The sequence below is a fragment of the Cornus florida genome, unplaced genomic scaffold (genome assembly GCF_030987335.1).
Source record: "Cornus florida cultivar Cherokee Brave unplaced genomic scaffold, ASM3098733v1 CherokeeBrave_3.0.0_Hap2_Chr11, whole genome shotgun sequence".
Classification (NCBI taxonomy): Eukaryota; Viridiplantae; Streptophyta; class Magnoliopsida; order Cornales; family Cornaceae; genus Cornus; species Cornus florida.
This window is the reverse complement of record NW_026775581.1, coordinates 86,171,118-86,182,149: the sequence shown is the minus strand read 5'-3', so window position 1 is coordinate 86,182,149 and position 11,032 is coordinate 86,171,118. Positions and strand designations below refer to the sequence as shown.

The 11,032-nt window shown below is 36.0% G+C and overlaps 1 protein-coding gene across 1 annotated transcript; it reads right to left on the bottom strand.

Moving 5' to 3' along the window:
• Window positions 1-7,134: 7,134 nt before the first annotated feature.
• LOC132286126 (transcription factor bHLH71) lies at window positions 7,135-10,290 on the bottom strand. The gene is made up of 3 exons (XM_059788393.1): window positions 9,657-10,290; window positions 7,951-8,391; window positions 7,135-7,469 (listed from the first exon to the last, which is right to left on the bottom strand). Exons 1-3 carry the CDS (start codon window positions 10,053-10,055, stop codon window positions 7,371-7,373), a joined length of 939 nt encoding a protein of 312 aa, XP_059644376.1. The 5' UTR covers window positions 10,056-10,290; the 3' UTR covers window positions 7,135-7,370.
• Window positions 10,291-11,032: the final 742 nt, after the last annotated feature.

Sequence of the window (11,032 nt, the reverse complement as noted above, 5' to 3'; positions counted from 1 at the left end):
GAAGGGATTTCATCTAGGTAGTTGTGCAGGTGTGATGGGACTTATTTGGTGAAGAAGGGTTGCAGATCAGTTAATGAATGAGTAACAAGTGGTGGACTTCCAAGCAACCTTTGAAAATGGGATACCACTTCATGTTTGATTAGCTCCATATCCTCAATTACTTGACCATCTTCTATGGTGAGGGAAGTAATCTTCTTCTTGTTGTTCCTGGAGGAAAATGATTTATGAAAAAAAGCTAAATTGTAGTCACCCAATCTCAACTAGGCCATTATTGATTTCTGTTTGAGTATATCTTCTTGAATGCTGCCCAACCTGATATACTCCTTGGTGATTATTTTTCCCACCTGTCTTGGGTTAGTGTCTAATGGTGAGAGATCAAGATCCATTTGGATAGAATCCAGTTCCAATTTCACAGTTTGCAATTTGGAGTCAATATCAGAAAATTCTTTTTTGTAGTTAACCTTTAAGGATTTTTTCAAGAGTTTGAGCTTCTGAACAACTTGATACATTGCAATACCCTTGATGTAAGTGCACCAAGCTTCATGCACAGAGGGTAGAAACTGAGGAGGAGTATTCCAGGCATTAAAAAATCTGAAGGGGATACATCTATTTGGCATGTTGAAGTATACATTGACTAGTATTGGGTTGTGATCTGAAATCCCAAGAGCTAGAAAGATACAATTTAATTGAGGGAAGGATAGGGACCACTTGTGATTAATCAGTGTTCTATCTAACTTCTTGGCAATACAAGCTGCACCTTCACTCTTGTTATTCCAGGAGTAGAGAATGCCACTGAATTTGAGGTCTTCAAGCTCAGCCTGCTGTAAGCACTCCTTGAAGTTAGTCATAGCGGGTTCCATCTTCTTGAACCCCCATGAGTCTCTCTAGCATTGGGGATGACATTAAAGTCCCCGGTAAGTAACCAGAAGAGTTTGAGAAGAGACCTGCATGGTAAGTAATGTCTTTCCAAAGGGACATTCTTTCATTTATGTCATTTGCACCATATATGAAAGAGGTGAAAAAATTGATATTGTGCCCAATAATGGAAATATTGCAGTGAATTGCCTGCCTAGTGGTAGCAATTACTGTGAGATCATTGAGAATTGGGTTCCAGATAACCCAAATTCTTCCCAACTGTGAGTAATCATAGTTATGGACAATAGACCAACTTGGTGCCAATGTCCTATGTATGGAACTTATATTGGTAAGAGACACTTTGGTCTCCACAATAGAGACTAGGTTCAGTTTTTTCCCAGAGATTAGCTTCTTAATCTCTGACTGTTTAGATGGTTGGTTTAACCTTCTTATATTTCATGTAACAAAAAGGCTAGAAGAACCTCCAAGATGTCTGAGGATGGACCTTCAGAAACCAAAACTGGTCTGCTGCTGCAAGACATTCCTTCTGTGACTTTCTTCATAAGGCCTGAGTTGTTGCTGCAGTGCTTTATAGATGTATAATTTCCCCTTTTTTTGTGTTCCATGATTTCTTGGTTGTTGGTTATAGGAGATTCATTGCTTTCTGGATCACTTAGGGAGGATTGGACATTATATTGGTTTGAAGTTATAAGGGTGCCCAATCTTGGTTTTTTTGCTTGTTTCTTGCATTAAGGTAAACTGGTTATAAGGTTTGCATCTGTTACAGTAGTTGTAGGGAGTGATATTATTTTGGGGGATAAAGGGCTAACCATTGAGAAATTTAGATTTTTGATACATAGTGGGGAATGAATAGGAGTTTGTGGTCTTGTACGTGGTGATGAGTGGCTACACTGTTGAGTGGAGGAGACTGGAGAAATGTTGATAGGGTCATTAGGTGTAGTGGACTCATGGTTTAGAAGTGATAATGTGGAGAATTGGTTATCATTCAGCTTGTTTTGTAGTAGTGGTGAAGAGGTTGGTTTGGCGGTAATAGGTTTCTTCTTCTTCTTCTTCCTTATGGTGACCCATTCAGTGCTGGTTGGGTAGGGTGGAGGGTTGTTGTCATCTTTATCACTGTTTTCAGGAATTAGGGTACCTTTACCCTTGTCCTTGAGCTTTGGAGTGTTGATGTATTTCAGAGGGCAAGTTGCTTCAGTGTGTCAACTGGTTGCACTTGGTACAGAACTTTGACAACTACTGATATTTAATTGTTATCTATTCAAAGCTGTTGTCTTCCATTTTAATGATAACCTCTTTTTGTAGTGGTTTGGAGATATCCAAATTTACACATATTCTGGCATATTTCAGCATTGTAACAATTTCTGTTCTTGGTCAGCATAGAGACGTTCTCCCACATAGCTTACAATGTGGCTAAGGCCATTAGCAGTCCAGAAAATGATGGGAATATTATGGAATTTGACCCAAATGGGGATGCATCGAGCTTGGTTAGAGTGAGGTTAATTGTGTTGGTTCCATTTTATGAGGGAAAAGAGGTGACATGTAATTGACCAAGGGCTCTTTGAAAGAACATCTTCAGCTTCTGTACTTGAGTTGAATCTGAAGTAATAAGTGTTATTGTCCCCCAATATGGTAGCTGTAAGACCGAGGTTCCTCAAAAGCATTGCTGCTGTTGTTTGAATAACCTTAAATGGGATTCTCTTATGAGTGGAAATCCCAACAAGGTGAGTGAAAGACCAGAAATGGACACCTTCTTCAATTACTTCCTTTGGGGGGTCAATGAGGTTCGAAGACCCTGGAGGTGGGGGGAAAAAGTTAAAAATTATCTTGGTTTTGCTATTTTTGTTGACTACCTCAGACCATTTTATTGTTTGATGTGTACTTGTTTGTGGTGCAGGATTTGGCAGTGTGTTTGTGATGTGTTGTACCAAGTTTGATAGGGGCATTGGATTAGCTATGGTTGGGGAATTAGGCTGAAACTGGTGGATAATAAAGGGGTTGTGTCATAAGTGGTGGTTTGGTTTGTGTCATAGGTGGTTGAGGACTTTTCGTTTTTGTATGTGTCTGATGTGTCAATGAGAACCTGCAAAGTAGGGTTGACCATCGAAACATTATTTAAATTCAAATTTAAACTTGAACTTGATACCGCCTGATCTGTGTGAGCAGCTGGACTGATGGTGGTAGTAGCAGTGGTTGTGGTGGCCAACAGTGTCTGTTGGCCTCGACTGCAGTTGAATGGGAGACTTGTCTGTTGGCCTTGAATGTTGTTGGATGGGAGAAGTAACTTAAGCTGAGCGAGCTCTTTCCTTAGCTCTGAGATGATCATATTCTTTTCTTTGAACATGTCCAGAGCTTTTCATAGATTCTTATCTTTCCATTGAAGTTGTTCTATGAGACATTCAATTTGATGGCCGGGAGAATCATACAAGAGGGGATTGAAATTCTTTGGGTATTGTGGTGCAGGTGCTGATGGAGTGGAGGATGGTTTCTTGGCTGGTGAGGATTGTAACTACCTCTTGACTGGTGAGCTGTGGACTGGTCTCTTGCTTGGTGGCTGCTTCATTTGTTGTAGTGTTGTTTGCTTCTTCTTTGTGATGTTTGTACTGTTTGTACTATTGTCAGTGATATTTTAGAGTCTTACTGGCTTGATAGAGGGTGAGGGAAATGATTGTCCATTAAAGAATGGTGGGAGTGGAAGGGGGTAAACAAGTGTAAGCAGGGTTGAGGTTGATGGTTTAGAGGAGGGAGAGGTATGTAGGATGTGTTTATATAGTGAAGGTTGTTTTGTCATTCACTTTTGTGGCTTCTCTAAGGTGGCTTTGGATTTGAGTAGGGGTGAAAGGTGGTTGGGTATGGGATTTATAATGGATGGTGGTCTGTGTTGATGCTGAACCTAGTTACATATCCTAATTGTTGAGTCTAATGGGTGGTATAGAGCTCTCACTTCCATAACAATAAAAATTGGTGCGCAGTGGACACCTAATTAATCTCCACTGAGAGAGGAGGACTCAAACCCGACATAGGCAACCACCAGGTCAAAGAGGGACTCAATCCATCATAATTTGACAAGTAAATTATAAATTATCGTCGATCTTGAGGTTAATAGTTCGAGTCATTTAATAATTTCTCTCACAATTAAGGAGAATAGCTAGTACTCCCTGTGATTATAAGAGATGTGCATCTTACCTAAGGGAATATATGACATCTTATTCCACGCACAACCAATTCTATCGGCCATGATTATTTGAAATGGTTTATGTTTTCTCTTACAAAAAAAATAAAAACATTAAAATCTTATAATTTAGGATATGTGGAATTCTCCTATGACTAAATTGTTGTTTAATAATATACTTAACTACTTAAGCACTTAATTTAAAACAAACTAAAGTACTAGATATATAAAACTATTACACATATATTGTGAGCTTTAGGAGAATTGGACTTCTGTCTTCTTCTTCTTCTTCTTTTTTTTATGGGGAAAATAGTTAATTTGTCCAAATTAATGTATATACATTCACAATATTGTTCCTAAATTTCTAATAAATTCAAAAACTCAATCTCCCATTTAAAAAAGAAAGATCATACCATTTGGATTAAATGGCCATTGGTATGACATGTACATAATATTTTTAAATTTTTTATTTATTTTATATACATGGCCTGTGTTGACATTTTTGTAAGTTCTCCTTCTATTATTTTATTATTATTATTATTATTATTATTATTTTTTGTGTTCACGCAATAATGCTAGAATTCGATCATTGGAGATATTAAGAGTTCCAATCTTACAAGGAACGCGTTATGAGTGTGTGCATTTCTTTTAACTTGAATAATAATAATAAATAAATATTAGAACCCTACCTGAATTGAAACTAGTAGTAGAATCTAAAATTAAACCTACTACTAATATTTTAAGAACTTCATGCTGAAGCCACTGGTATCCTAGCTAGGATTCCTAATTGACCACGCAGTTTGAATTAATTTCAATTTGAATCTAGAAATTAATTAATATTTGTACAGTAGTGTCATAATATATATATATATATATATATATATATTTAGATATAATGCCTTGGTATTTTTTTTCCTTGTTATAATACCTATGTATTTTTTTATTTATGTTTGTATATATATATATATATTGCGCGCACAGATGTTATTGGAGAAAGACAAGTAAATTTGACAACATTTCCATCAAAATAACTATTATATTCATGAATGGACTAGCATACATGCAAATAATTAGTTCATAACAGTGACATTCAAACTAATTGAATGTCTTGAGAAGTGGAGAGATCGAAGTCATTGTAATGCTACCAAAACAAGCATGATGACCCAATTTTTTGAATAGTGTGGAAACAATGAAGTCACTTTGTTTTCACTAGACATCCAAAATTAAGCTCCTCCTTTTTAAGTGTTAGATTACAAAAAATATATATATAATAAAACTTGGTCATGCATGCATGAATGTGTAGCCACATGTCCGAGGCCAACAATCCTAACTGAGAAACTTGGACATTTCAGAATGCATGTTAGCTTTATCTGGTTTTTGAGAGCTGAACTTTGCAACACATGCATCAGTACCTATCTCTCTCTCTCTCGTTCTCTCTCACACACACAACACACAGACACAATTTCTCTATTTAGTTTTTGAGAGCTGAGCTTGGCAACACATGCATCACCTATCTCTCTCTCGTTCTCTCTCACACACAACACACACTTAATTTCTCTATCTAGGGGTCCTCCAATGTCTCAGTCTAGTTCCGCAAAATGACATAAACCTTAATGAGGGTACAGATTAATCCCACACAAAGAAACAAAAATGGAAGATGGGAATCATCGCAAATGGAAAATGCATCGATTCCACAAAACCCTTAGCAGCTTTTCTCTAAATACTACCAAAATTCCATGTTGTCTTCCCTTAAATCCACGGCACTCCTCTGTCGGCGAATTTCATGTATATCACAACCTTACCCTCCTCCATTTTATACTATATCTTTTAACAAAAATATGTATATATGCACCTACATATATATATATGTATATAGAGAGAGAGAGATGGTTACCTAAATTTTGTTTGTTGCTTTAGTAACAAAAGGCTACAATTCTTTAAGGTACATGTATCTAATCGGTAACCATTTAACAAGGGAAATGTATTATTTTGAGTAAAGCCATAATCGTAATTGTTATCATTAGATCTACTTTAAATCAACACATTTTAACCACCAAAAATAATACATAAATTATAAAATTTTGTATTTACAGTGAATTTTTATATGAAATTTTGAATGGATATTCTTTTAAACAGTTAGATGTCGTTGTCGAAAGGGTATTTGTGCATGATCAAGGTAAAATAGAGCTCATAGTAGTAACAATAAACTGCACCTCATTGTAGCTTATTTAAAATTGGTAACAATTTTGTTGCCTTCACATTTTCTAGATGTGAAAAGGGGTCAGTTGGGTTTTGTCATCTGACTCATGCCTGTCCTTTCACCTGATTTTTAGGCCATGTTTGGTTTCATCACATGTTAATGAAGCCCACAAAACAGTAGTTAATGAATGTTTTCTAGTACTGCTCTTTGGTTTGCTGACTATTCCTTTGTTTGGTAGGAATCATTACACATCTAAACAGAAGGAATGAAATTCTTGAACATATCATTATAACCACAGTTGCCATTGCCGCCTTTCATCACCACGGTGGTCGTTGATGCCTCCACCACCACAGCCACCGCCTTCCGGCCATCAACGCCACCACTGCTTTTCACCTCCTTCTCTCATTGCCTTCCACCATTAATTTCTATCGTCGCCTTTCACCACTGCGACTTAGAATAGTGATTGTCATTTCATTCATACTCCATTTTATATTTATAACTCAGTCCATTGCCTTTATTATATTCTTATTCCATTTCATTTCTAGGCACCAAATTAGGTCTTAGTGTTAGGAACCTAATAACATAGCAATCGCCTCTCCAATGATCATAATACAAATAACCTCTTAATGCATCAAAAATTATAACATGTTTTGACCAATCATAACTCGATACACATTTGCTTGCGTACCAAATTGTGATTGGTCATGTAATCGCATACCATGTAGTGCATCTATATATTCTAGTTTGCAGACTACAATATTTAGTGAAAAGTTTTATTCTTAAATTGGATATATATACTAGCATCGGATGAGCAAGCTTTGAAGCTTTGAAATGTTACATCCTTGGTGCACGTATCTTTGTAATGATTCATTGGTACGTACGTTGCAGATTTATTAAACAATTTATAACATAACTGCCACAATTATTCACACAAGTTCTCTACCAAACAGCCCCCAAAGGCTCGATCATGTACTACATTACATGCATATGGAATCCTACTAGTTCACTAGCTGAAAACCCTACTTGATTGTTGAAAAAAAAAAAAAAAAAAGGAGGAGAGAAGGGTGATTTTTGGTGATTCGATCTAGCTAGGGCATGCAGCTACATATAGGTAGCTAGAAATGATCAACATAATGTAGCTGCTTCCTCCTCAATTATTCTAAGCATTTGGTGAACTGCACCTGCAATGTCATCTGCACAAGTGAGTTGGCATCCTTCTTCCACCTAAAACAAAAACCTTCAAATATTAGCCCAAAATTCGGAATATCTCCAAAAATTACTAGTGAGGACACATTTTTAACTGAACTTAGAAACAACACAAATATTGGAAACAAACACCCCCTTTCTTATCTATCATCATTCCCTAGTAGTACTGATAATAATAATTGAAGAGACTATCTAATACAATGTCCAAAATACCCCCACTACGAACCTCATTCATTCATGATAGTTAATATTTTTTTTTGTTGACTATGTAGGTTTTCTCGCCCTTTAGGTGAGATTAATTCTCTCCGGACATATGCCAGCGCATTGGCATGCGCCAATTATATTTTAATTCGAGAAAAATCTCATGAGGTTGGTCCCTGACCGACGATTCTGTCCCCTTGGGGATGAGCATGAATTTAATTTATTTGGTTGTTGCAGCATGAAATCATATACCAATATAAATGAAGCAAATAAATAAGTGCATAAGTTAATTACATACCTTGGCACTGATTGAGTAGAGGACAAATGGGTCCAAAGTGGTGACATTGAGGTGGAGGATGGTGAGGTGAAATGTCTGAAAACCGGCAACCATCTTTGAGAGCTGCCTAGGGCTTCTTCTAGAGAGAATTCGAAGATTTGCATGGGTTTCAATCAGAGTGACCTCAATATCTGCCACTGCAGCCTTAGATTTTGATGTGTACTTATTAGGGTTTTGAGACCAGGTATACTGAGGGTGTGCAAAAAATTGAGCAAAAGAGTGTGGCACAACTTCGGTGGCGGTGGTGGTAGCAGCGGCAGTGTCGGTGGTGGTGGAGGTGGTGTCAATGGAGGTCTTTCCTCCTTGTAGTAGTACAAGTTTTTGAGCTTCAAGTGTCTGCAGGAGGTGCTCAAGCTCCTTCACGTATTCTATAGCAGCACCAACTATTGAGGCTTGGTCACCCTATACACAACAAATTTTCGTATTAATTACTTAACTATGGGTCAAAAGTTTATTCATTTTTAATTTAAGTAATTTGATTTAGCATGAGGAAAGTGAAAGTCTTCAAAAATTATGAATAAGCTAATAATTATAAGAATTCGTATATATAATGATGGAAAATGATAAACTAAAGAAGCTAGCCAAGGATGATTGGGCCTGTTTTGCAGCCTTAGGCTTGCTTTTATTTTGGGCTAAGCCCCCATTTTGTTCAATAATGAAAATTGCTTAAATTTTCGAGAAAAAATTATTAAAAAGGTAGGTAGCACTATTTCATACAATATTCTCAAAATTTATCTTTTATAATTAAAGATAGGTGAGCATAATAACATCTACTCATTTCGTTTTTTTATAAATTAAATAACTTCCAAAAAATAGACAAATATAAATAGCCTAAAAGGAACATATTAATAACAAAGGTTTTACAATTAGAACCATAACTTTAGATAAATTTTGGGGATTAAAAACTCTTATAAATTTCACCGAAATTCACTAAATCTCTCTCATACCAAACCAATTTTTGGAAGCAAAAATTAAAATAAATAAATTTTATATATATATATATATATATATATATATATATATTCAAAACCAAAACCAATGATTAATGCTAGTATACATATGATTGTAATCGGATCTACTGTGGGTTCAGTGGGGGCATCCGCCCCCACTATAATTTTTTGTTATTGCATTTTATATTTTTAAACTTATATTTTTTTTTGCATATATACCTATATAATTTTGAAATTGTCCTTAAAAAAAAAAAAAAAAAAACCTCTCTATATAAATTTATTCCCATATGAATTTCTAAATCCATTTCTGATTGTAATACACAACTAATAAAACTAATTTTTCAAAAAAAAAAAAAAAGTGATTGTCTTGATCTTTGATTAATTAAACACCCTTTTACATAAAGACAATTTTATAACCTAAATTGCCCTTCAATGCAATGAACACTCTTCACAGTTTTCTTCAGAAAAGGGCAAAATGAGGGACACCCAAATAACCCAATTCCACAAAAAAGTAAGGTGCCATATCATAGAACTACATAAAGGCTATATGCATAAAAATATATGCATGTTCTTATATATAAATATATATACACATATATGTATATAGCCCACTCTATTCACATGGGATAAAAGTAATTAAGAAGATGATGATATATAATGGTATATTTAAATATATACATGAATGTATGCATATAAGTTGTAGAATTAAAAACAAACCCTTTTGACGTAAGATTCCGGCATGAGGGAGCGTAAGACGGCGAGATGCTCATTCATCTGTTTCCGGCGATTTCGCTCCACCGTAATGTGTGTCATTCTCTGTGTCTCAGTTTCCTCCTTGTTCTTGCAAGTTCTCGTTCTTCTCCTGCTCTTCTTCCGGCCTTGAACACTCAAATTATGTGGCCTCTTGCCGGCTTCCGGTGGTGGCACCGCTGAGCGGCTCCGCCGCGTTATGGAGGAGCAGCCATCCTCCAAAGCAGCACCGCTGAGTTCTTGAGGTTTCTGCTGGCCACTTTCAAATAAGAAATTAGAGTCATTGCAGGTATATGGGGTTGCAAAGATTGTGTCATAGATGATGAAATTGAGGAATTCATTTGAAGAAAGTGCTTCTAAAGTCATCTCTAGCTTTTGTGTACTATGTTATCTAATGAATCTAACTTTGCTACTAGTGTATGGGCTTGTGTGACTTGCTTTAATATGCAGAGTACAATCATTATACAGCAAACCCTCTTATTAAAGTTAGATATATGTATATCTGTGTGTGTGTGTGTGTGTGTGGAGAGAGGTTAAAATGAAGAGAAGTTAAGGGGTAAGAATGAATTAGGATATATATGGCGCACGTGAGAGGACAGCAAAGGTTTGCTTTCTGCTTCAAAAAGTGAGATAAGAAAGAAAGAGGCTCCTCTCTCTCTCACACACACACACACACATTGTTTTCCTTCCCAATTTTTATAGATGCAGTCAAAAACACTGGCAGACCTCTGAAATGGAGAAGGGTGAGGGACCCAAAGCTATGTTAGATATATGCATAAAAACAACTGAACAAGCTGTGCAAAAAAGCTACTCTTCACGTTCAAATTTTGAGTTGGGATTTGCAATGAAATGACTACTGGCTTACCTCTCTCTTCATGTAACCTTAGAGATTCTCATCTCTATATGTGTTTCAAAACTGTAGCCTATAATGTGTGCTATACAACACATTTTTATGGATTGTAATTCTGATAGGGATCTAATTTTCTAGATGGTTTCAACTTTTTTACAATCCGTGGGCCCCACATGTATTATGGACGTTGATACTTGCATCTGCCTTCAACATATTTATTTTATATTATTATTTTTTAGAGTACGTAAATCGATTCCAAAACACACGTACTATTTAGATTAGGAGTACCGTTTAAAAGTAAGACTTCAAGAATTTTTCTCTCGAATTTCTACTAACGCCGTTATATCCCTGGAGGCTTTATATTATTATGTTTTAATTGTATTAAAAGTGTGTTAAAAAATAAAATTAATGCATTAACAACATATGCAATTGCGTTGAAAACTACTAGAGTGCCAAAGCTCTAAAGCCTAGAGGGTGATTGTTGAAGCATGAG